This window comes from Scyliorhinus torazame, chromosome 12 (assembly GCF_047496885.1).
Source record: "Scyliorhinus torazame isolate Kashiwa2021f chromosome 12, sScyTor2.1, whole genome shotgun sequence".
Classification (NCBI taxonomy): Eukaryota; Metazoa; Chordata; class Chondrichthyes; order Carcharhiniformes; family Scyliorhinidae; genus Scyliorhinus; species Scyliorhinus torazame.
In genome coordinates, this window is record NC_092718.1 from 32,506,664 (window position 1) to 32,533,251 (window position 26,588).

Sequence of the window (26,588 nt, forward strand, 5' to 3'; positions counted from 1 at the left end):
AAGCACCTCAGGAAGTCACCTTGTTCATAATAGAACATACAGTGCAGAAGGAGGCCATTCGGCCCATCCTGTCTGCACCGACCCACTTAAACCCTCACTTCCTCCCTATCCCCGTAACCCAATAACCCCCCTTAACCTTTTTGGTCACTAAGGGCAATTTATCATGGCCAATCCACCTAACCTGCACGTCTTTGGACTGTGGGAGGGAACCGGAGTACCCGGAAGAAACCCATGCAGACATGGGGAGAAAGTGCAGACTCCTCACAGACAGTGGCCCAGTGGGGAATCGAACCTGGGACCCTGGCGCTGTGAAGCCACAATGAATTATACAGAAATGCAAATTGATAATACAAATGTAACATGGCAAAATTTCACTTTGCCAAAACCTGTGAGGGGGAGAGTAGATAACACTTGCCATGCACCGCAGCCAAAATAATAGAACAAACACGAGCATTCAATGTCCCATCTTTAACTCACTCAAAATACCCAAGTGACAGCCTAGTGCTCGTAACCTGGTGAATCATAGGGTTTTGACATTAGCAAAATAAATGCCACCGGTACATAATTTTCGACTTTAATTTACCGCTGTATAACAATTGAGTTCATATTTCACAAACATCCTCAACAGAATCAGAATTACGAACACTATTTTCAATCAGTGCCAGAATGTTTTATTATTCAATCTCTATGTTTTCCATCTCAGCAACCATCTCGTTCTAATTATGGAAAGAAAAAGCACCGTCCATTAGTTCACACAACACCTACAAATATTAGCTGATTTGCCATTGTTGAAAGGATATTTTTCTGCGAGTTCTGCTACTTTGCCAACTAAACTGATGGTGATGTATTCATCTTTGCTTTGCCTCAGATAGTCCAGCATTTTCTGGACAATAACAGCTACATTCTGTGCATTAGTGATTCGATAGAGCAGTTCTAGGGTCTGCGGAAAGAGCACAACTCGGATGAAGTTAAAAGCAGCAAGACAGTATCACTGAAATCAGGAACCTTTGAATCAAAGCTGTACAAGGATTAATCGTCCAAGGCTCTCATGCATTTTCCACTCCTCAAAAATTGGTCTTCAAACCTTGATTTACAACCTACAGTGACTCTTTACTGAAATTAATTTGGGCAAACCTCAAAAGAAAATTTAAAATTACATGCTGGTGAATAATGTGTTCAATGAGCCTTCACGTCAATGTTCTGAAACATTAGCAGCACCATTTCATTAGCCTTAATATTCAAACAACCTAGGTCAAAACAACTCTTACCTCTCGCTTTATAATTGGGTCAGGGTGATCCAGGCATTCAATTATTGTCATTTGGTGCTGAAGAACTAGATTCATATCTTGCTGGATTACATACGAGAGGGCTTTTAACCCTGAAACATGAAAATGCATTGGCTCACTTTTCAATATGTACGTAAGGGGCTTTTCACAGTAACTTCATTGCAGTGTTAATGTAAGCCTACTTGTGACAATAAAGATTATTAATTATTATTAAATGTAAAACAAAAATACAAGCATTCACTTCACAGAATATCCTTACCCAAATATTTCAGGTTGTTTTTGGGTGACAAGATAAATTTTCCATTACACTTTGCTGCCTTTTCCAATAGATCCACCTTTGGATGAATAGTATATACTGTCTGAATACACTCAAACAAAATTGCTGAAAAATATTAAAGCAGGAGTTGGTAAAAACCAGGGAGTTACAGTCTCAAATAAGTCAGCTCACATTCAGACAAAATAAGTTATAAAGAAATCCGAATGAACTTAAATAAGCTTAAAGTGTTTGCAAACTGTGGAAGTGATTTACCACACAAAGTTCTTACAAAATACACGATACGAGAAAAAGTTTCTACAAATTATTAGGATTAATGCAGGAAAGTACGATGTACTCAAATTCATACAACACACCTTGGTCGGGATTCTCCAGGCATCCCCGTGGCGTTTCCCGGCGGCGGGAGCCAGCCTGCCATTGGCCAACCGGAGGGTCTTCTGTTCCAGGAAACCCGCGGCAGGGGAGTGCCGTCAGAAGGCCCAGAAGATCCCGCTGGCTCAAAGAGCCAGAAAATCTCGGCCCTTGTTTTCCACGGAATCATTTGCAGTGCATCGCGTGAACATACAACGTGCCCCATCAAGAAATACTGAATCATAGATTGTAAACAAACGCATTTCAAGTGCAGCACATTCAGCCAGCAGACTTAGAACTTAGAACTAGGAGTCTTCCAGTGGCCCACTATAGAATGAATGCCAGATAATGCTTAATTTTCTGGCACACTCCATGCCATAAAACTGGTGGGGGTGGGGGTAGTATTTTTCGTGGTCAATCAAATGCTACATCTGTTATGGAGCAAATGTCAAGCACTTGCAGGTCAAGTATAACACTACGTCTTGTAATCACAAACTGCAATCTATTCTAAATCCACTAATCTCAAATCTCCTAAACTACAGCTTTTGATGCCAGTATATAGATTGTAAATGGCCAGCACCTGTAAGCAATTTAACACAGTAATGCAATCTTGCTTTGAAAACTGAAACATCTTAGCATTCATTACTGATCAAAATTCAAATTAAGATTATCGACTGTGCTACTTCACACATTTTCCAAAAACTTATTTACCAAGGTTTCAATGGAGACTGTTGCTGTGTTTCCAGTCATGACACTTAACTTACACTATACAGGAAATTTAGATGACTGATTCTTTGATGATCAACATTAACTACCAGAAGGAAAACATGAACTGCAAACTAATGGACTTTTAATTTAGAAATCATCTTGGTTTGCATTCAAATCAATTGGGCCACAGCAAAACAGCACCTTCACCTTCATGGATTCATAGAATATCTGCAGTGCAGGAGGTGGCCATTTGGCCCATCGAGTCTGCACCAACATTCCGAAAGAGCACCATAAGCACGCCCATTCCCCCCCGCCCAATCCCCATAACCCCACCTAACTGTTGGACATTAAGGGGCAATTTAGCACCCTCAATCCACTTAACCTGCACATCTTTGGACTGTGGGAGGAAACCAGAGCAGCTAGAGGAAACCCACGCAGACACAGGGAGAATGTGCATACTCCGCACAGGCAAGTCACCCAAGGTCAGAATTGCACCAGAGTTCCTGGCGCTGTGAGGAAGCAGTGCTAACCAATGTGCCAGCAGAAGAGACACAATTATCCCAATGAGTAATCAGATTTGTCGAGGCATTGCCATGGAGTACACAGAAGGAAGCAAGGGTTCTGGGTATATGAGATCCCCGACGCTGTAAGTATAATATGGATACAGGTTATGGCAGTCACTCCCCCAGGTTTATGTTTAAATTTAATAAAAGAAAATCGACTCCAATTGGTCGGCATGGGGAATGCACCAGGGAACAGCTGCTCCGTCTCCCCCGGTGCTTTGGTTCAGAGTCCAGTTGCCAAACAATCAGTACCCTTTTTCTCACTAACTATAAATTGCAGTTCCCTTTGAAATTTGGTATTCTTGAGTCTGTCCTGATGAGTAAAAGATGAAAAGTTTGAATATCATGTCTTTTTTTTCAGAAACACTTAAGTTCTGTACTATCAAGCGACTATTTGCTATGTCTTCATTTGAAAATTGATCTACATTGAAACTGCTCCTTAGTGCAGACAAATGAAGCAAGCTACATTTTCAGACAGTTACTTACCATAAGTTATATTGTGGTTAATTTCAGCTCTCCGCAAAGACTCGTCCAGAATATCATACATTAGTTCACTTGTTCTGCCCCAAATAAAAATCATATTTCAGAGAGATTGCAGAGAAAAATAGAAACAATTGTATTCAACCTGTCACAAGCTCAGGATATTCCAAAGCATTTTTGAAATTTAGTCACGTTTAGGCAAACTTGCGACCCACTTTATGCACAGCAAGGTTCCACAACAGCAATGAGGTAAATGGCCATATATACTTTTTCAGTGATGCTAGCTGAGGGATAAATATTGATCAATACACTTGGAAAACTCCTCAGCTCATCTTCAAATAGAGCCATGGAATCTTCTACATAAACCCAAGGGGTCAGATGGGGCCTCAGTTTAATATCTCATCCAGAAGGTGTCACCTCCAACAGTTCAGCATGCCCTTAGTGCTGCAATGAAGTGTAAAACGAGATTGTGAGCTCAAGTCACTGATGGGGGGCTTAATGCATGGTCATCGGACTCGATACGAATGACCCAAGGCTGACAGCCAATCACTAATAGAAAGAATTGCAGCAATCCGCCCAACGTGCACTGCTTTGCAGACAATTTTTCCCTTTAATTATCTTCCCTTCTGAAAATGTTGCTTTTGCTGGGGTACACAAGTGCAGGCCTTTCCCCAGTACCTCATTCTGGTGACCAAAGGTCTCACCAAAGCCTAGAGTGTATGTGCTGGTGGGCAGTCAGTTATCAAAGATCACAATTTCATAATCGGTGCTGTTTTCATGGTGCATACTGGTTATCAAACCATCAGGTGAAAACAAATTTTAAATTTCCTTGCCCAAGTGATAATTCTCAGGAGCTGAATTAATACATCAGTTGAAAGTAAATGTATTATTTCTGATCAACATCTAGCCAATATTTACTAAGAATTTTTATTCATCAATTGTAATGGGATTTGTAATTTTTTTCAAAAACAAAAATGCACCCCTCATTTAAACAAAAACCCAGCCAGCGAGTTAAAAACTCTAGCTGAATCTGTACAGCGACAGAAATGCTGTTAAATGTTTGATCCTAGCTTTACACTATAAGATCACAAATCTTTAAAATGTAGAGTCCCGGAGGATTATAACTCAACCAATATCACTAACATGGATGTTATTTAACTTCAGCTTATTGGAACTGGGGTGGCACGGGTTGCGCAGTGATTAACACTGCTGCCTCACATCACCAAGGACCAGGTTCGATCCCGGCCCTGGTCCGTGTGGAGTTTGTACATTCTCCCCGTGCCTGCATGGGTCTCACACCCACAACACAAAAAGATGTGCAGGGTAAGTGGATTGGCCACGCTAAATTGCCCCTCAATTTTAAAAAACTTGTAACTGAGAAGTTGTGGACTTTGGCAAAATCAATATAACGATATCACCATGCTGACCAGCAAACAATTCAAGAAAACTTCATATTGAAGGATTCAGAAATAACATCCGATAGTGCATAGAAATTAAAAAGCCTTATTGAGGAAAGCGTTTGGCAGTTACGTAATATGTCTTTCATCACCTCAGGACACATCATTGTTTCAACGTAGTGTACAACCTTTAATGCTGCTTTCCCTTCTGAAAGTGCATCCCACATAATTTCCACAAGCCAAGGCTGACTGTTCAAAGGTAAACCCACCGTAAACAAAATAAACCTTGACAAAACGGAAATGGGGGTAGCAGGAATAGCTTTGAATTATCTCTGCCTGCATCTTAAAATTCTCACGCGCTTCCGGTCAACCTTTCCATTGTGGGTTCCTACGTCAACATTTAGAACCGGAGCTGCTGGCATATTGGTCACGCCTCTCGTCAGTTCAATTACTGCAAGACAGGAGAGGTGTACCATATATACTCACGTAAAAACTGACACCATGATATTTGGCCTAATTCAGTAATTACAAAAAAAACATACCTGCTCAAGTTTAAAAAAATAAATTTAGAGTACCCAATTCATTTCTTTCCAATTAAGGGGCAATTGTAGCGTGGCCATTCCACCTACACTGCACATCTTTTTTGGGTTGTGGGGGTGAGACTCACGCAGACACGGGGAGAATGTGCAAGCTCCACATGGACAGTGACCAGGTGCCGGGATCGAACCCGGGTCCTCGGCACAGTGAGGCAGCATTGCTAACCGCTGCGGCCCTTACCTAGTGTTAACGCTGACGCTAATTTTCCACGGATCAAAGTTCAAAACTTTTGGAATCAAAATACAATCAGGAAAATGTTAGCGAACGATCCGATGTAATGTTCTGGAATGGGTTAAGAGACATTCTAATTAGATGTCTCATTTACGTTAAGTATCCAATAATTGACACCAATATGTAAAGAGGCTTCAGGTGGCCTTTGGAGCATGTGATGTAGTGATGTGTGAAAGGAAAATAAAGGTGTTTGTGAAAAGGAGCAGAAATTTTGACTCTTTAAACAACAGCAGCCAAAGGCTAACATTGGGAGCAGAGGATGTGTGCAAATGTGAAGGGTTGAAAGATACAACTTTTTCAGACTCAACCAAGGAGTAAGAAAAAAAAAAAAATATATATATATATATGGCAAACCTAGGATAAAGATGGCCGGATAGGATTATCCACCATTATTTTCTGAAAGGGGATTGCACGACCAATGGAGAAGTGCAGTTGTTATGTGAACTAAGGTAACTGCCTTGGGAAAGAGGAAACAAGGTATGGTATTGGCTCTTTCTCTACCTTATGAGAACAAAATCCGAAGTAAAGTGTTTTCGGAGTTGGAATTGGAACAATTAAACTCCGTAAAAGGTCTATTACATTTTGTGGATAAGATTTATCAAAAGGATGACTTGTGAAGTGCGTATGAAGCCTGGTCAGAATTTGATAGATTGCGGAAAACAGAGGATATCTCTATTGAGGACTATCGAATGGAATTTTGCAGTCTATACAAAAGGCTACACAAACACCGCCTGGAATATCCACAGTCCATGTTGGCATTTAAGTTACTGGACTGTGCTAGAGTGACCAACATGGATAGGCTCCTGGTTTTGACGGGAGTTAAGCTTGTGGATAATGATACCTTATTCGATCAGGTGACTGAGGCCGTAAAGAAGTTTCTGGGGAAACATTCAATTCCTATGGCTCTTATGACACAAATGGGTCAGCCAGCAATAAAGCAGACCGTGGAAGAAACACTCCTGACAGGATGGCAAAATCGTATGGCTATGAACAGGTTACAAGAGTATGGAAGGAGATCGGGACCCGGAAATTATGAGGATAGAAAGCCATTTAAAACCTTACAACACCAGATTAAAGTCCAACAGGATTATTTCAAATCACTAGCTTTCGGAGCACTGCTCCTTCCTGAGGTGATTGAAGAGGCAGGTTCCACAAACATTTATATAGACAAAGTCAAAGATGCAAGACGATACTTTGAATGCAAACATTTGCAGGTAATTAAGTCTTTACAGAGCCAGAGAGAGGGGTAACACCAGGTTAAAGACATGTGAATTGTCTCAAGCCAGGACAGTTGGTCGGATTTCGCAAGCCTATGCCAGATGGGGGTGAATGTAATGAAAATGAATGAAATCGCTTATTGTCACAAGTAGACTTCAATGAAGTTATTGTGAAAAGCCCCTAGTCGCCACATTCCGGCACCTGTTCGGGGAGGCTGGTACGGGAATTGAACTGTGCTGCTGGCCTGCCTTGATCTGCTTTAAAAGCCAGCTCTTTAACCCTGTGCTAAACCAGCCCCTTCCGCACACATGAGTACGGCCTCAACCGGGACCTTGGATTCATGTTGCCTTACATTCAACACCCCCCCCCCAACCCCCACCACCATCTGGCCTGGGCTTGCAAAATCCTACCAACTGTCCTGGCTTGAGACAATTCGCACCTCTTTAACTTGGGGTTATCCCTCTCTGGCTCTGTAAAGATTTAATTACCTGCAAATGCTCGCATTCAAAGTATCATCTTGCATCTTTGACTTTGTCTCTGGAACCTACCTCTTCATTCACCTGAGGAAGGAGAAGTGCTCTGAAAGCTAGTGATTTGAAACAAACCTGTTGGACTTTAACCTGGTGTTGTAAGACTTCTTATTGTGCTCACCCCAGTCCAACGCCGGCATCACCACATCATTTAAAACCTATAATAGGAGGGGGGACATGGGAATGGAAATAGGAAAATGAACCCCAGAAATGCCTGGGGTACGATGAATCGATGTTTTCGGTGTGACTCTCAATACCATTATGCTTTCAACTGTCCAACACGTTAAAATAGAGTGTTTGAAGCGACACATGACATGGAAGAGTCTGAAGAGGAAAAAGATCGTGACCAGAAAGAAGGCATTGTCCTATTAACAAGCAATTTTACTCCGGTAATGAGGGTGTTGGTTACAGAATACTTCAATTGTGCTGTATTGGACAGTGGCTGCATATCTACTGTGTGTGGAATTGACTGGTTAAAATGTTACCTGGACTCGTTAAATGCTGAAAATCGTAACAAGGTTAAGGAATTTGAAAGTTGCACAAGCTTCAGGTTTGGGGATGATAATACTCTGAAGTCGCTGAAAAGAGTAGTGACCCCTTGTAATATTGCCGGAGTGAATCATTTCATTAACACGGATGTTGTATCAAGTGAGATACTTTTGCTTCTGAGCAGACCATCGATGAAGAAAGCACACATGAAACTGGATATGGAACAGGATGAGGCAACAGTTTTTGGAAAGACGGGGGACTTACAATTTACAGAGTAGGGACACTATTGTATTCCATTACTTACAAATAATATTTCAGATGCAGTTGTTAAGGATGTGTTAATGGCAGTTGGGAATGGGACTTTAGCTGATAAAATGCTTGTTGTATTAAAACTGCATAGGCAATTTGCGCCTCCGTCTCCTCGGAGGCTGAAACATTTATTAAAGGATGCAGGGGTAAGGGATGACAATTATACTAAATTGATAGAACAGATTAGTGATCGCTGTGAAGTTTGTAGGAAGTACAGAAGGACACCATCACAACCGACAGTAACCCTACCTTTGGCCAGGGATTTTAATGACATTGTCGCCATGGTCCTTAAGATCTGGGATAAAGCTAATAATATATTTATTTTGCATTTTGTAGATTTAGCAACCAGATTTAGTCAATCAACTATTGTACGAAGTAAAGAAGAGTGTAATTCTGGATCAAATCGTGGAAAAATGGATAGGGACAGGAATCGGCCCACTGGCAAAATTCCTTACAGACAATGGGGGATAATTTGCTAATGATGAGTTTTGGGATATGCGTGAAAATGTGAATATCACAGTTATGAATACGGCTGCGGAAAGCCCATTTAGTATTGGTGTGTGTGAAAGAAACCATGCTGTAACAGATGACATGCTCCAGAAAATCTTGGTACATAGACCAAACTGCGAGTTAAATACAGCTTTAGCATGGGCTGTACATGCAAAGAATTCATTGCAGATGGCTGGGGCTATAATCCCTATCAATTAGCGTTTGGTAAAAATCTTAAATTTCAGTCCATTTTGGATGACCAGCCTCCAGCTTGGGAAGGGACTACAATTAGCTCTGCCTTTGCTGAGCATGTAAATGCATTACATAGCAGTAGAAAAGCTTTTTTGGAAGCAGAAGTCTCTGAAAGAATTCGCAGAGCTTTAAGGCATAATATACGGCTATCAGATACCACTTTTCAGCAAGGAGGCATAGTATACTATAAGAGAACCAATTTTAATGAAGGGAAAGGCTCAGGTAAGATTATAGGTATAGATGGCAAAACAATTATTTTGCAACATGGCAATCAGACTGTTAGGGTACATTCATCAAGGATAATGGGTAGAGATTACAAATTTTCAAATTTAGACAGAGCAGGCAGACATGATGAGGAACCAGGGTCATCTGGTACGCACGTGTTACAGAACTATGAGGGCCAGTTAACTGATATAGATAGGGTTTCTGTAGAGGAACACAACACTTCTGATGAATTAGAACAGGCCATTTTTCCAAAAGGACAACTGCCAAAAGTTGGTACAAAAGTGACATACTTGCCTGGAGGGTCTCGTCAATGGAAGGATGCAACTGTTATTAGTAGAGCAGGGAAGGCCACTGGAAAGTATTAACACTGGGTCAATGTACAGCATTCAGGAGAGGGTGTCAAGACAATGGATTGAGAACATGAAGTTCAGAAATGGAGGGCACAGAAACATGGTGCAAGTTCAGATAGTACATCGGATAGTGAACAGGTTTGCAGGAAAAGGTCAAGAATTATTGAAAGGACATCGCATAGCAGAAGGGAAAGATCAAGCTGTAGCAGTACAGAACGAAATACCAGGCGGATAGGGGATGTAGTTTGTCAAGGTCTCGGAACATGGGTAAGATTACGAATGCTATTAGCAGAAAAAGCCCACATGCATGTGAGATTTTGGTGGCTTCCAATAAATTAGATGAAAAAGTTATCAAAGACGCCAAAAAGCAAGAACTGCATAGTTGGAGTGAATTTGGGGTATACACAGAAGTACCGGATAGGGGACAAAGAGCTCTATCCCACAGATGGATTTGCACGGAATAGGTTCTTCCGGATGGAATTTATAAGGCAAAGGCCAGGCTCGTGGCAAGGGGATTTGAAGAAAACTTAGAAGATCAGGATTTAAGGGTAGATTTACCTACAGCAGGAAAGGTTATTTTAAAGATCTTCTTGGCTCTATTAGCCACAAAGGCATGGGAATGCAAATCTATAGGTAGAAAAAGTGCCTTTTTGCAGGGGCATCAGCTTCAGAGAGACATTTTTCTCCGTCCTCCTAAAGAGGCAGCTAACACAAAAGGGGTACTCTGGAAGTTGAACAAATGTGTATATGGATTAAATGATGTGTCTAGAGTCTGGTATTTTTCGGTAAAGTCAGTTTTGTTAAGTTAGGCTGCTGCCTGTTGAAAGCAGATCCAGCAATGTTTTACTGGCACTATAAAGGAAATCTTTTGTCATCTTTATTGTGCATGTCGATGATTTTTTGTGGGGTGGGACTTTGAAGCTATTATAATAGTGATTTTGAAGCTACTGTAATCTCTGGTTTCAGGAAAGAATTTGGGGTTGGAAGTCAGGCTTCCGGTGCATTTAAATATATTGGACTGGAAACCGGACAGACTAAGTTAGGGCCAACTTTATGTCAGCAATCTTATTTGGAGAGCATCAGCCCAATAGCAATTAGTCGTGGTCGGGTTTCACAAAAAGACGCAGTGGTTTCAAAGATGGAGAAAGAGCAACTGCAAATTTTAATTGGGCAACTGAATTGGTTAGGTAGACAGACTAAACCGGGCGTTAGTTTTGATGTCTTAGAGTAGAGTACAAAAATGAATGATCCTAAAGTGGAAGAAAAAATAAGAGCAAATAAAGCATTAGTAAACTAAAAATGCAGGAGTGTATTTTGAGGTTCCCGGTTTTAGGTGACCGTAGGCACTTGAAACTCATAGTTTGTAGTGATGCGTCCTATGCAAATTTATGTGATGGGGTTTCAAGCGCAGGCGGTTTCATAATTTTCCTTTTGGGGAACAATGGTAAATGTTGCCCTCTTGTGTGGGAAATAAAGGAAATAAGGAGAGGTCAAAAGCACTTTGGCGGCTGAGACGTTAAGCTTGTAGAGGCGGTGGATATGGCCTTTTATATATCTCAGATATTGACAAGACATTTTGGGATTAGGGGATTTGGGTAACATACCCCATTGAGTGTCACATTGACAATAAATCCCTGTGGGAAAATGTGCACTCTACAAAAAAAGTGTCAATGAGAAAAGGCTAAGGGTAGACATAACAAGTTTGAAGCAGATGTTGGACAGAGGTGAGATAGCAAAAATTAAATGGGATACAGTAGCTATCAATGTCCGATTGTTTTACGAAAAGAGGGGCTCGTTCACTGAAACTTTTGGATATTGTTAATGAAGGGCGGCTGTTTCTGTGACTGTTTGTTTTCTTTCTTTTCCCCCAAAAAAAGAAAAAAGAGAGGGGAAATTGCGTGTGTTTTTGAGTTTCTTATAATTTTGTTTTCACCAAATTATTTTTTTTCTCCAAGGAAGAGGAGACTGTTAAGGAATGGGTTAAGAGACATTCTAATTAGATGTCTCAATTGTGTTAAGTATCCAATAATTGACACTGATATGTAAAGAGGCTTCAGGTGGCCATTGGAGCATGTGATGTAGTGATAAGAGGTTTGTACAGTGTGTTAAAGGAAAATAAACATGTTTGTGAAAAGGAGCAGAAATCTTGACTCTTTACAGAACAGCAGCCAAAGGCTAACATGTAAATGTCTAAATGCTAATGAGAATGAACGCTGGTAAATAAATGCTAAAAGCATTTATACATTTAAGCTTTTATTTATCAAAATTATTAGTGATCAAATTATGAATGATATTTAACATGGATTATTTTGTGTTGTTGGTCTTTTTTCTGGATTTCATCTGTTCCAAAATGAGGCATACATGTCAAATTACCAACAATGCTCAAATAAAAGTCATCCCCTTGACTTTTATATATATATATATATATATATATATATTTACAGTGTGCTAAGTTTACAGAAACTGTTACCATTATAAACATGGATACAGGAATTTATAAACTGAAATAAGTCCAGAAATAAGGATAGAATGTACAACTTTGAGAAATTTACATCTGTGCATAATACCCAAATGACATTTGGTCACTGCTCAATTTCAGCTAAAGATTGCATAATGTTTTCACTTCCCAGATATAACATTATGGGTAACAATCTTAAAATGCTTGCATTGGTAGCTGTGATGCCCCAGTACATTGAAATCAACAGTCAATTCGCTAATGGTGGCTTGCACTTGTTCCAGATGTGGTGCTGTAAAATTCTTCAACCTGGAAGAAGCATACCGTTTTCCCCAGTGAACACTGGGCAATGCCAACGTAAGATTTCCTAGTCAGTTTCATTTCCAGCTATGCAATATCAAACTTAAAAAATAAAAACTAGGCGAGAACAACTTACATCTGATCATCTTTTCCCAGTAATCGCAAAATTCTCAGCAGTTGAATCTGTAACCAAGGTGCTGGTACACTATGGTAGTTGAAATCCACTGCAAGTTTTCCGCCAACTACTTGCTTAAGAATTGTTACAAAGCTACTGGTTAAATCTTTATAGCCACCTGGATTTTCCTAAAATTGAAAGAATTGTACTTTAATTCCTTTAAAGCTTAAAAAACAAGGGCAGCACAATGGTGCAGTGGTTAGCACTGGGACTACGGCGCTGAGGACCCGGGTTCGAATCCCGGCCCTGGGTCACTGTCCATGTGGAGGTTGCACATTCTCCCCGTGTCTGTGTGGGTTTCACCCCCACAACCCAAAGATGTGCATGATGGGTGGATTGGCCATGCCAAATTGCCCCTTAATTGGAAAAAAAAAAAAAATTGGGTACTCTAAATGTTTTTTAAAAACAGCTTAAAAAACAAACACAATTGTTTCACATGGTCTGCTTGTTCACTCGCCCCTGGTTGGTCAAACGTGTACGGCTTGGTGTAGTTCTGAGCCATTCAAAACAAAAGCCGTTGGTTTGATTTCTAGCAGATGCTGAATTAGCCTCTGTAACTAGGTTGTTATAGTTGCTCTTTGGACCGTTGTGTTGCGAGGTAGAAGAGGGATCGCCCATTTCTAAATGTTGTCCAGCGACTCCAATGGGAAAATGCAGCCAAATGCACGTTGGATACTGAGGAATTAAGTTCAGCTGTGAAATCAGCTAGTCAAACAACACTTGCTGTCTGGGTTCACACACTATACCTCAGTGTCAGCACCTTGACAACATTAACAACCAATTCGTCTGAATTTGTTAAAATGTTTGAACCATTCGAGCGATTTAAATTCATTATTCTACTCTAAAAAGTTCCAGTTCACACTGGAATTGATGGCATTTGAAAAACTCACAAATAGACTGTGAATTTTGGCATAGATTGGGAGGGAAGAAAACTTCAAATGAAAAAAAAAAACATTTTTTTCCATTTTTGGTATAGCATTGTACCTTAATGAGCAATAGGTAGATGTGAAGGGAGGCAGCCATGACTCCTGGGTCCCGGTCACACAGAGCTTTCCTAAACTTGTCATGAATGTGTTGAACTTGGTTTGGAGCAAGAAGATAAAATTTGTACAGGGCAAGTACAGCTTTCCTTCTTATTATTTCCCTATAAAGAAGCAACATTTTGTTTTTAGAACATTTTTGCACACAGGTTCACATTCACAATTACTCATTTAAATTTTCAGAAAGCTCTCCGGGAGCATTATTTACAAATTAAGTGCAAGTATATGACGTGCATCATTATGCATTCAGAGCATTGCTAACAGCAATCTCAAAAAACTATTTACTGAAACTTTCAACTCCTACCCAACATCCCTTTATTGGATTTATGTTCACTCTCAAACAAAGTGTTAATAATCTACTGCAGTTCAGCATCGAGGAACAAAAACCCTTGGATTCATTTGGGGCAATTCCCAGTTCTTTACGGTAACTTATGCAATATGGTGGTTTACAGTGACAGGAGCACTAATGGTTCCTGGGCGGCAGTGGATAGCACTGCTGCCTCACGGCGCCGGGGTCCCGGGTTCGATTCCCGGCCCCGGGTCACTGCCTGTATGGTGTTTTTTGCACATTCTCCCCGTGTCTTTGTGCGTCTCACGCCCACAGCCGAAAAGATGTGCAGGTAGATGGATTGGCCACACTAAATTGCCCCTTAATTGGGAACTTTAAATTTTTAAAAAACAAGTCTGTTCCTAAGATTATGGTCTAACCGCTAGCTTTATTAAACTCTAAAGCTGTCTTTATACCCGTTCTGTTGGGATGTTAGTACCATCAGTTTCAGTGCACCAATCACAGCCTCAAATTGCCTGATTTGCAAATCCAGCTAACAAGAGTTAGCTCTGGTCACGGTGGGTAGCACAGTGGTTAGCACCACTGCCTCACAGCACCAGGGAATTGGGTTCAATTCCGGCCTTGGGTGACTGTGTGGAGTTTGCACGTTCTCACATATCTGTGTGGGTTTCTTCTGGGTGCTCTGGTTTCCTCCCACAGTCCAAAGACGTGCCGGTTAGGGAGGGTTACGGAGATAGGGCGGGGGAGTGGTTGGTGCAGACGCGTGGGTTTGTTCTGTACTGTAGGGATTCTATGGTAAGAGGACATAGTAAAAGAAAATTGAATTTTAAGGTAGCAAGGCCACCAGTAACTTGAGATGCATGTTGTGAACCATTGTATTAACATCCCACTAAATTCAGCATAGTAGCTGGTTAAGAATAGTAAATGGATTTCATGACAGACATACGCATTACTTGTGAATAGGATTCTTAATAGAATATCACACTCGGGTACAAGTGATTATGGAATGAAAATACCTTTGTGTGCTATTTTCAGATATTCTACTGCTTTCTAAGTTAGTTTATTTACAGTATGTTTCAATTTTAAAATCAGAATGTTGGGCAGGTAATTATCTTTTCCGATTAAATTACATCACCTTGCCCAGTCAATGGAGAAAGTCCTGCAGTAGACTGCAATGAAATCCCTTAGAGGGTATGTACAGGTCAAGGTGGCACAGGCTGCTCAACATTATGAAGTGAGAGAATGTAGCATTTTCCAGCCATTGAGTGCTTGGGACTTTTCTTTGCGATGTGTACATTGCCCTCACCAAGGAAGATTTCTTCTGTTGCCCATTTACAGCAAAATGCTAGATATGGCAAAGAATGCATTTATCATGTTATTGTACACAGCTAACAGTGGGAATCTTCTTCCCCTCCCAGTGAAAATATTAGTGAACCCAGTAAAACACAATGCGCAATACACAATCCTGGCTGGATTCAGGTTATGAAACAAGTGTTCATATTGCCTTAAAAACGACTGAATGTCGCAATTTTATAATAGCCTTGATTTATATTCCCTTACTTGGAGTGCTGGAGCTTCTCTTCAACCAAAGGAAGAACTGCAGGGATCATGTCTGGTGGAAAAAGCTGGCTGGCAACAGTCAGAGCCATGCACACCTCGAGAAGGTTAGTGCTCTGCAGATCCTGATGTTAGAACAAGAATTTCCAGAATTAAAGTCAACAGCAATACAAGTCTGAGTTTCATGTGCAAGAGTTTATCTTCTCATTTACACACACAAGTTGCATTAACATAGAAATAGGGAAAGGCCTGGCGATCCTTCGCGCCTGCTCCACCAGTCAGTTAAATCACAGCGGATCTTCCACACGAACATCAAAAGTGTATTATTCAGCATAACATTCAGAAAATAAATGTTCAGCAATGTGATGTCTAACATGCAAATAGCTCATCAAGAGGGCATGGAAATCATGGGACAGAAACAGGCCATTCAGCCCAGTTTCTGTGCAGGTCCTCTGCAAGAGCAACTCAGCTAGTCCCACTCTCCCACCCATTTTTTCTACCTTTAAAATGACATCTGTTACACATGCTTTAACCAGTCAGGTTTTGTTCAAGTATCGTGGTAAGAGTTAGCGTACGAAGAGAAGTTCATTCCTTGCTCATTCAATTGTATTTCAAACCTCCCTCATTGAGGAAGCAACCTTTTAAGTAATGCATCAAACTAAAATTATATAACCACTGTTGATGTGAGAGCCAAGCACATCAGTGCGAAAGACCATTTGCAACCACTTTAGGCCAGGAGTGCCAAGTGGATAATCCATCTCGGCTCCCTACAGAGGTCCCCAGCATCACAAACGGCAGTCTTTAGCCATTCCATATTACAAGAAATGGTTTAAGACGCTAGATACAGCAAAGGCCACGGAACATGGCAACATCCCAGCTATAGTACTGAAGTTTTATTCCAGAATTAGCCGTGGCCCAAGCTAAATCATTCCAATATAGCCACAATACCTGCATCTAATCAATAATGTTGAAAATTGCCCAGTTATGTCCTGTCCACAAACCACAGGACAAATCCTATCTGCCGGTTACTGTCCAGCCTTCTCTCAATTATCAGCAGTAATGCAAGGTGAAGTTATCTGCTGTCATCTGGTTCCATTCTTTTCTATCTCATCACATTCCACTTGCAATGGCTTTGCTTCCTGCTCCCATACTAATACCTCTCGTGTCCCCCAAGAATACACCCTGAGCCCCCTTAACCACATGCCGCAAGTTAGCAACAGCATTAAAAACACAGCATAGGGGCGGCCATGTCCGAATAGGTCACGCACATGGCAGCTCCCGCCAGGATCGAAGTTTCGGGCCTTTAAACGGAGTGGCAACGGCACTTTGGCATTGATTCCCAGCGTGGCAAAGGACCCTGGAGAGGTTCCCCCCACTGCTGTATGGAGGGAACCAGGAGCGGGGCTGTTAAAAGAGCGATTGCGGGGAATCGTGCGGAGCGGGTCCGGGAGGACAAAATAGCAGCCGTCACGGACCAAGCAGCATGGGCCCAGTGGTCGAGAGAGCAGCAAGAGTTTCTGAAAAGCTGCTTTGCAGAGCTAAAGACGGAGATGCTGGCCCCTATAAAGGCCTCCATGGAAAAGATGGTGGAGACTCAGAAGGTACAGGAGAAGGCGATTAAAGAGGTGGCGAGGAAGGTATAATGAGGATGAGATCCTGGGCCTGGCGGTCAGAGTGGAGGCGCACGAGGCCCTACACAACAGATGGCAGGAGAGACTGGATGACCTTGAATATAGGTCTAGGAGTCACAACCTGCGGATTCTGGGCCTCCCTGAAGGTGCGGTGGGGGCGGACATGAGCACGCATGTGACTACAATGCTGGGGACGCTGATGGGCGCGAGGGCCTTCCCGCGGCCCTTGGAACTGGACAGGGTGCATAGAGTCCTCGCGAGGAAGCATAGGGCGAACGAACCACCGAGGGCGAAGGTGATAAGGTTCCACTGCTTCACAGACAGGGAGCGTGCCTTGCGTTGGGCAAAGAAGGAGCGGAGCAGTAAGTGGGAGAACGGCGAGATTCGCATATACCGGGACCTGGGAGCTGAACTGGCTAAGAGGCGTGCGAGATTCAACTGGGCTCAGGCGGTCCTCCACAGCAAAGCGGTGAAGTTCGGGCTCCTGCATCCGGCGAGGCTTTGGGTAATGTACCAGGACAGGCACCATTACTTTGATACGCCGGATGAGGTGTGGACATTTATTAAGCATGAAAAGCTGAACTCGAACTAAGGGGCAGCTGCATGTGGGTGAAACGCTCTGGCGGGGATGTGTAACAGGTTGTTGGCCTGATGTGAGATTGGGAGTAGAATTTAAGTTGTCTGCTTTTCTTTTTCTGGGTTTTTTCCCTTTTTCTTTCGGTGGTTGTCTCAGGGGGCGGGGTAACGCCCGGGTTGTGTTTTCCATTGCATGGGAAGAATCTGGATGGCTCTTGCCCTCATACCGTGTGTGTGTGGGGGGGGGGGGGGGGAGATAATAGTAAGTTTGGAGATAGAGGCGGGAGCGGCCAGGGTCAGCATGGGTCAGCTGACTTACGGAAGCATAATGGGAGGAAAATCAGTGCTAAGCGGGTGCTTGGCATGGGGGGTTGGGATTGGGGGGAATGGGGCGCTGCTTTGCTGACTGAAGGGGTGCCAACTGTTGGGGACGGATGGAGAGTCGGGATGGGGGGCCTCCGGTGGGAGGGCTGGAGCAAGCGGGGGCACGGGCACGTGGCTGGCCGAAAAACAGGGGCTGGTTTAGCTCATTGGGCTAAATAGCTGGCTTTTAAAGCAGACCAAGGCAGGCCAGCAGCACGGTTCAATTCCCGTACCAGCCTCCCCAAACAGGCGCCGGAATGTGGCGACTAGGGGCTTTTCACGGTAACTTCATTTGAAGCCTACTTGTGACAATGAAATGAAATGAAAATGAAAATCGCTTATTGTCACAGATTCCTGTTCGATTTTCAGTGCCTTCCCATCTTCATCCCCAAATCCTTCTTCAAGCGGGTGAACATGACTATCACGGGATTTGTGTGGGCAAACACGACCCCGCGAGTTAAAAGACTGTTTTTGGAGCGCGGCCGGTGGGGGGGGCCCCGATATGGAACAACCATAGATTTGCTCCGGGCAAGATAGCCGGGGGGTTTCAAGGCTGGCATAGGGCAGGCATTAGAAGGATGGGAGACCTGTTTATAGATGGGACTTTCCCTAGCTTGAAGGCGCTGGAGGAGAAGTTCAGCCTACCCCCGGGAAATGCCTTCAGATACCTCCAAGTCCGCGACTTTCTCAGAAAACAGGTGGGGACATTTCCGTTGCTGCCCCCTCGAAGGATACAGGACAGGGTGGTGTCTGGCATCTGGGTAGGAGGGGGGAAGGTGTCAGACATCTACCAAGAGCTGCAGGAGGCGGAGGAAGCCTCAGTGGAGGAACTGAAGGGCAAGTGGGAGGAGGAGCTAGGTGAGGAGCTAGATGAGAGCCTGTGGGCTGATGCCCTGGGCAGGGTGAATTCTTCCTCATCATGTGCCAGGCTCAGCTTAATTCAGTTTAAGGTGGTACACCGGGCTCACATGATGACGGCGAGAATGAGCAAGTTCTTTGGGATGGAGGACAGGTGTGCGAAGTGTTCAAGGAGTCCGATGAACCATATCCATATGGTCTGGGCATGCCCGGCACTTAAAGAATTCTGGCAGGGCTTTGCGAGGGCTATGTCCAGGATTTTGGACACGCGGGTGAGGCCGAGTCCAACAATAGCAATCTTTGGGATGTCAGAGGATCCGGGAGTACAGGAAGCGAAAGAGGCTGAGGTGTTGGTCTTTGCCTCCCTGGCAGCCCGGAGACGGATCTTGTTAATGTGGAGAGACTCGAAACCCCCGAGTGTGGAGACCTGGGTTAGTGACGTGGCTGGGTTCCTCAGCCTGGAGCGAATAAAGTCGGGGGGGGGGGGTGGGGGGGGAGGCTGTCTACTTAATGTATATTTTCTTTTTGTATAATGATAACCGCCACCTAGTTTTGTGAAAGATTTTTCGTTTATTTTTCTGTTGCTAGTTATGTAAAAATTCTGTTTGATAAAAGCTTTAATAAAAACAATTTTTTTAAAAAAGCACAGCATAGTTTTCACTTGTATGCTCTCGACACCCCCCAGATTTGGTGGCCACGTCTTCAGGTGCCAAGGCGTTAAAGCTCTGGAATTCCATCCCTACCGCTCTCCCTCTCATTTCCCTCTTTTAAGGCACTCCTTAAAACCCAACTCTTTGACCAAGTTTTTGGTCATTTGACCTAATTCTCCTTATGTGGCTCAGTGTCATATTTTGTTGAGTAATGCCCCAGTGAAGTGCTTTGTACCATTTCATTATGTAAAAGGTGCTATATTAATGTAAACGGCTTTTTGTTTTATAGTGCCTTTAACATAGGAAAAGCATCTCAAGGCACTTCACAGAGGTATAATCAGACTGTAATCGACACCAACCCAAGGAGCAGATTTGGGGGTTGCTGGGGTGTTGATTAAAACCTTGGATGAAGAGATAGGATTTAAAAAAAAAAAAAATTTAAAATAAATTTAGAGTACCCAATTAAACTTTTTCCAATTAAGGGGCAATTTAGCGTGACCAACCCACCTACCCTGCACATCTTTGGGTTGTGGGGGCGAAACCCACGCAAACACGGGGAGAATGTGCAAACTCCACACGGACAGAGACCCAGAGCCAGGATCGAACCTGGGACCTCGGCGGCGTGAGGCAGCAGTGCTAACAACTGTGCCACTGTGCTGCCCTGAAGAGATAGGTTTTAAACTCTATTTTGACAGGAGGTTAGCAAGATGTACCAAATTGTTGTTTTGTCACTTATAGAATACTATGTCGTAGACAACATGAAAGTGAACAAATAAATGCCAATAAATATTGCTGTAAAGCAAATGCTCATCACGGCTTTGACTTCCAAAGCACATTATTCCTATATTAATATTCAATATATACATAATGAACTAGTGTTTCACGTGAATACAATAGGTTTAAAATGATCTCGCCTCTACACATACATCAACTTGATGTATTCATGTACTCCAATCCCAATAAATAATTTATTCTGAATATTTAAATAATTTATCCTGAATATCACTTTTGGAAAACAAAACTTAAGCATTTGTAATGATGGCGGGCATTAATAATTACTCAACTTTCAATTACTGAAACTATATTTTATGAACCACATTTAAGTTTGCCAACTAATCTAACTCATTAACAGCTGCTGATTGGCCAATTGCTTATTTCTCCCAGAAGCACGAGCTCCAGAGTATTTCAAACAGGAGCATAATACAGACCTATCACGTAATGTTGTACTCCTCCATTTGCGATCCTTGCCAACCCATCATGATGGGCGGCACAGTGGTTAGCACTGCTGCCTTACAGCGCAAGTGATCTGGGTTTAATTCCAGCCTTGAGTGACCGTCTGTGCAGAGTCTGCACGTTCTCCCTGTGTCTGCGTGGGTTTCCTCCGGGGGCTCAGGTTTCCTCCCACAGTCCAAAGATGGATTGGTCATGATAGGGGCTGGTCTAGCACAGTGGGCAGCTGGTTTGTAATGCAGAACAATGCCAGCAGCGCAAGTTCAATTCCCGTACCGGCCTCCCCGAACAGGTGCAGGAATGTGGCGGCTAGGGGTTTTTCACCGTAACTTCATTGAAGCCTACTTGTGACAATAAGCAATTATTATTATCAATGTGCAGGGTTACAGGGATAGGATGGGGGAGTGGGCATATTGGAGGCTCAGTGCAGACTCGATGGGCCAAATGGCCTCCTTCTGCAGTGTAGGTATTCTATGGATCAGTCTGTGTGGGATCAGAGCAGATTTAGGAGGCATCCTGGATAGTTCATTGTTACTGCCCTGTTAACTCGCTCAATCTAACGGTAAGGAATGTTTTTTAAACTTGTGATGTAAAGGACCAATGTGGTTTCAGCCATCGATTATGCATTTCCCCTGATTGTCATGAGATGTAAAGGAGAAGAGATGACTAATGACTAACTGAATCAATATTGCCCTTTAACAGTGATAGTTATAATTACACATAATTCTGCAACCATTAATGGTTAAATTGAATTTAGGATTTAATTTGAGACAAAAGATTACAGTTGCTGTCCAATGTGGAATGGAAATAAGAGCATTAAAAAAAATATATATATATATATATATATGATTTCTCTTCTTTGGCAACTTTGCAAACTCCCCACTCTGGAGGATCACCTAGATATCTGCAACTCTGATCAATTGCGAAGAGAACCAAGATGACAATACATGCTCATAACATGGCCAACAGGTTAAGAATAAACCTGCAAAATCCTTCCAATACACTAGTGGCAGGAGGTAAGAGTGGGAGAAATTCCTGTCAGCCATGCTTGATGCAGTGTGGTGCCTCTCACCTCTGGCAACAAGCCAGTGACCTGCACTGGGGTTAAAATCTTGCTATGGGAACAGATGAAAGTCTACCTTGTGCAGGAAGACCAAGAAGAAGCAATACACAGCACTCATTTTCTTCCATCATTTCCCTCCCTGGAAAGTCTCGGAAAGTCCTTCAACTCTATTCAGTGTATCAAAACAAAGATGATCTGGATAGAAGTAACAACGACATGAGGTGGACACACTGCCTTTCGCTCTAGGCACAGCATGCTTGTTCATACGACACGGTAGCACAGTGGTTATCACTGCTGCTTCACAGCACCAGGGACCTGGGTTCGATTCCCGGCTTGGGTCACTGTCTGTGCGGAGTTTGCTCGAGTTTCCTCCGGGTGCTCTGGTTTCCTCCCACAAGTCCCGAAAGACATGCTTGAGAGGTGAAACATGTGCCGGAGTGTGGCGACTAGGGGACTTTCACAGTAACTTCACTGCAGTGTTAATGTGAACCTACCTGTGACACTAATAAAGATTATTATTAATACCTATCCCGCTAACATTAAGGTTAATTTTCTTTTGTTGCTAAACCAGTGAATGACAAACATACAAAGATTACATTTTCTTCTCTAACTGCTAAGTAAAGTTCTTTTTTTTTTTTTTTTATAAATATTTTTATTCAAAATTTTACAGAATTGTTACAAAACCACTACTAAACAAAATGCAACAAAAAACAAAAAAATAATTAACTTAACAAAACAAGGTGGGATAACTACCATTTACAAGAAAAATCTATCCACAACTCATACAGCCCCCCACCCCCTCCACCTCCCCCCCCCCCCCCCCGTTTGCTGCTGACCTCCTCACCCAACGTTATGCGAGAAAGTCAAGGAACGGTTGCCACCGCCTGGAGAACCCCATCAAGGACCCTCTTAAGGCAAACTTTATTCTCTCCAAACCGAGAAACCCAGCCATGTCACTGACCCAAGTCTCCACACTTGGGGGTTTCGCATCCCTCCACATTAACAAGATCCGTCTCCGGGCTACCAAGGAGGCAAAGGCCAGGACTCCGGCCTCTTTCGGCTCCTGCACGCCCGGATCTTCTGATACCCCAAATATCGCTATACCCCAGCTCGGCTTTACCCAAGTGTCTAAGACCTTGGACATAGCCTTTGCAAAGCCTCGCCAGAATTCTTTAAGTGCCGGGCATGCCCAAAACATATGGACAGAGTTTGCTGGGCTCCCTGAGCACCTCACACACCTGTCCTCCACCCCAAAGAACTTGCTCATTCTTGCCGCTGTCATGTGCGCCTGGTGTACCACCTTAAACTGAATCAGGCTAAGCCTGGCACAAGATGAGGAGGAATTGACCCTGCCCAGGGCGTCCGCCCACAGGCCCTCATCCAGCTCCTCCTCCCACTTGCCTTTTAGCTCCTCCGCCGAGTCCTCCTCCACCTCCTAGTATATGTCTGATACCTTTCCGTCTCCTACCCACATGCCTGAGACCACACTGTCCTGTATCCTGCGGGCAGGTAGCAGCGGAAATTCCACCACCTGCTTCTTCAAGAAAGCGCGGACTTGCAAGTGCCTAAAGGTATTCCCCCGGGGTAAGCTGAATTTCTCCTCCAGCGCCCTCAGGTTAGCAAACGTCCCATCTTAAAAACAAGTCACCCATCCTTTTGATACCCGCTGTGCCAGCTTAGAAACCCTCCGTCTATTCTACCTGGGACCAACCTGTGGTTGTTTCGTATCGGGGTCCAGACTGAGGCCCCTACCTCCCCACTATGCCTTCTCCACTGACTCCAGATCTTCAGCGCCGCCATCACCACCGGGCTTGTGGTGTACCGTGCCGGCGGGAGCGGCAGCAGTGCCGTTATCAGTGCCCCCAAGCTAGTGTCCCTGCAAGACGCCGCCTCCAGCAGTTTCCCCCCCCTTTACTACCCATTTCCGAATCATGGATATGTTCGCTGCCCAATAATAACTGCAGAAGCTCGGCAGCGTCAGCACCCCTACCCTCCGACTGAGCTCTAAGAACAGTCTTTTAACTCGCGGGGTCTTGTTTGCCCACACAAATCCCATGATAATCCTGTTCACCCCGCTTGAAGAAGGACTTGGCGTTGAGGATGGGAAGGCACTGGAAGACAAACAAGAACCGGGGGAGGACCGTCACCTTCACGGACTGAACCCTGCCCGCCAGGGAAAGCGGTAGCATGTCCCACCTCTTAAAGTCCTCCTCCATCTGATCCACAAGCCGCGTTAGGTTGAGCTTGTGTAGAGCATCCCAACTCTTAGCCACCCGTATGCCCAAGTAGCGAAAGCTCCTCTCCACCATCTTGAGCTGGAGCTCTCCCAGTCTCTTTTCCTGGCCCCTCGCATGGATCACAAAAAGCTCGCTTTTCCCAACATTCAACTACTACCCGAGAAATCCCCGAAACCTTTTAGGATCTGCATGACGTCTCCCATCCCCTCCACCGGATCTGAAATATACAGGAGCAGGTCATCCGCATACAGTGAGGCACGATGCTCCTCCCCTCCCCCCCCCCCCCCCCCACCCCCACCCCCCCGAACCAGCCCCCTCCAGTTTCTAGACCTCCTCAGCACCATGGCCAACGGCTCGATTGCCAGGGCAAAAAGCAGGGGGGATAGAAGGCACCCCTGCCTCGTTCCTTGATGCAGCCTAAAGTACTCCGACCGCAGCCGGTTCGTGGACACACTCGCTACGGGGGCCTGATACAGTAATTTGACCCACCCTATGAATTCCTCGCCAAATACAAATCTGCCTAACACTTCCCACAGGTACTCCCACTCCACCCGATCAAAGGCTTTTTCCGCATCCATTGCAGCCACCACTTCTGCATCCCCTCCTTCCGAGGGCATTATGATCGCATTCAAGAGCCTCCGCACATTCGTGTTCAGCTGCCTGCCCTTGACAAACCCCGTCTTGATCACCCCCGGGACACAGTCCTCAATTTTAGTGGCCAGGATCTTGGCCAACAGCTTGGCGTCTACATTAAGGAGCGATATCGGCCTGTAGGAGCCACATTGCAGTGAGCCCTTATCTCGCTTAAGGATGAGCGAGATCAAGGCCAGTGACATCGTCTGGGGAAGGGTTCCCCTTTCCTTAGCTTCGTTGAATGCTCTCAGCAATAGCAGGCTCAACAGCCCTGAGAATTTCCTATAGAATTCTACAGGATATCCGTCCGTCCCGGGGTCTTGCCCGACTGCATACCCTCCAAACCTTTAACCAATTCTTCCAACTCAATCGGGGCCCCTAATCCCTCTACTAGCTCCTCCTTCACCTTCGGAAACCTCAGTTGGTCTAAGAATTGCTTCATCCCTTCCCTCCCCTCCCCTCCGGGGGTTCTGACTCATTCAATTTACCATAAAAATCCTTGAAGACCTCACTGTTCCTTTCCGAGCTCAGGATCTTGTTACCCCCCGTCCCTAATTCCCCCAATTTCCCTGGCCGCCTCTCTCTTCCGTAGTTGGTGAGCCAGCATCCTACTTGCCTTTTCCCCATACTTGTACACCGCTCCTTGTAACTTCCTCAACGGAGCCTCTGCTTGACGTGGTAAGCAAGTCAAACTCCGCCTGCAGGCTCCGGCGCTCCTTTAGCAGCCCCTCCTCGGGGGACTCCGCATACCTCCTGTCCACCCGTAGTATCTCCCTCACCAAGCTCTCCCTCTCCATCCTATCCCTCTTCTCTCTGTGGGCCCTGATAGAAATTAGCTCCCCCCTGATAACTGCCTTCAGCGCCTCCCAGACCATACTCACTGAAACCTCCCCTGTATCATTGGTCGTCACATAGCTTTGGATATTCCTCCTAATCCGCCCACAGACCTCCTCATCCGCCAATAGTCCTACATCCAGTCTCCATAGAGGGAGTTGGCCTCTCTCCGCCCCCGGCCTCAACTCCACCCAGTGCGGAGCATGGTCTGAGACCGCAATGGCTGAGTACTCTACCCCCTCCATTCTCGGGATTAGCGCCCAGCTCACCACGAAAAAAATCAATCCACGAGTACACTTTGTGGACATGGGAGAGGAAAGAAAACTCCTTCGCCCTTGGCCGAGCGAATCTCCATGGGTCCACTCCCCCCATCTGGTCCATGAACCCCCTCAGGACCTTGGCCGCTGCCGTCCTCTTACCCGATCTAGACCGGTCCAGTCCTTCCCCCCCCCCCCCCATACCAGACTGCATGTCTCCAGACCCAGAATTTTACTGAACATTCGCTTCATAAAATCTGTATCGTCACAATTCGGGACATACACGTTCACTAGCACGACCCGGGCCCACTGTAGCTTGACACTAGTGATAATTTACCAAAATTCACTAGACTCTGGGGTGGTCCCGGCGGATTGGAAATTAGCAAACGTGACACCACTGTTTAAAAAAGGAGGTAGGCAGAAAGCGGGTAATTATAGGCCAGTGAGCTTAACTTCGGTAGTAGGGAAGATGCTGGAATCTATCAAGGAAGAAATAGAGAGGCATCTGGATGGAAATTGTCCCATTGAGCAGACGCAGCATAGGTTCATAAAGGGCAGGTCGTGCCTAACTAATTTAGTGGAATTTTTTGAGGACATTAACAGTGCGGTAGATAACGGGGAGCCAATGGATGTGGTATATCTGGATTTCCAGAAAGCCTTTGACAAGGTGCCACACAAAAGGTTGTTGCAT

General features: G+C 44.3%; 1 protein-coding gene across 1 annotated transcript in view; it reads right to left on the reverse strand.

Annotated features, from left to right (window-relative positions):
• The window catches only part of ap4e1 (adaptor related protein complex 4 subunit epsilon 1), an 82,200-nt gene that overhangs the window by 40,176 nt on the left and 15,436 nt on the right, over positions 1-26,588 (reverse strand). Inside the window, exons 5-11 of the mRNA XM_072470629.1 lie at positions 15,569-15,690; positions 13,664-13,823; positions 12,641-12,807; positions 3,669-3,742; positions 1,546-1,668; positions 1,269-1,378; positions 801-940 (exon numbers count right to left, since the gene is read on the reverse strand). Of these exons, the coding sequence (XP_072326730.1) occupies positions 801-940; positions 1,269-1,378; positions 1,546-1,668; positions 3,669-3,742; positions 12,641-12,807; positions 13,664-13,823; positions 15,569-15,690 (896 nt within the window). The remainder of the gene's footprint in view (positions 1-800; positions 941-1,268; positions 1,379-1,545; positions 1,669-3,668; positions 3,743-12,640; positions 12,808-13,663; positions 13,824-15,568; positions 15,691-26,588) is intronic.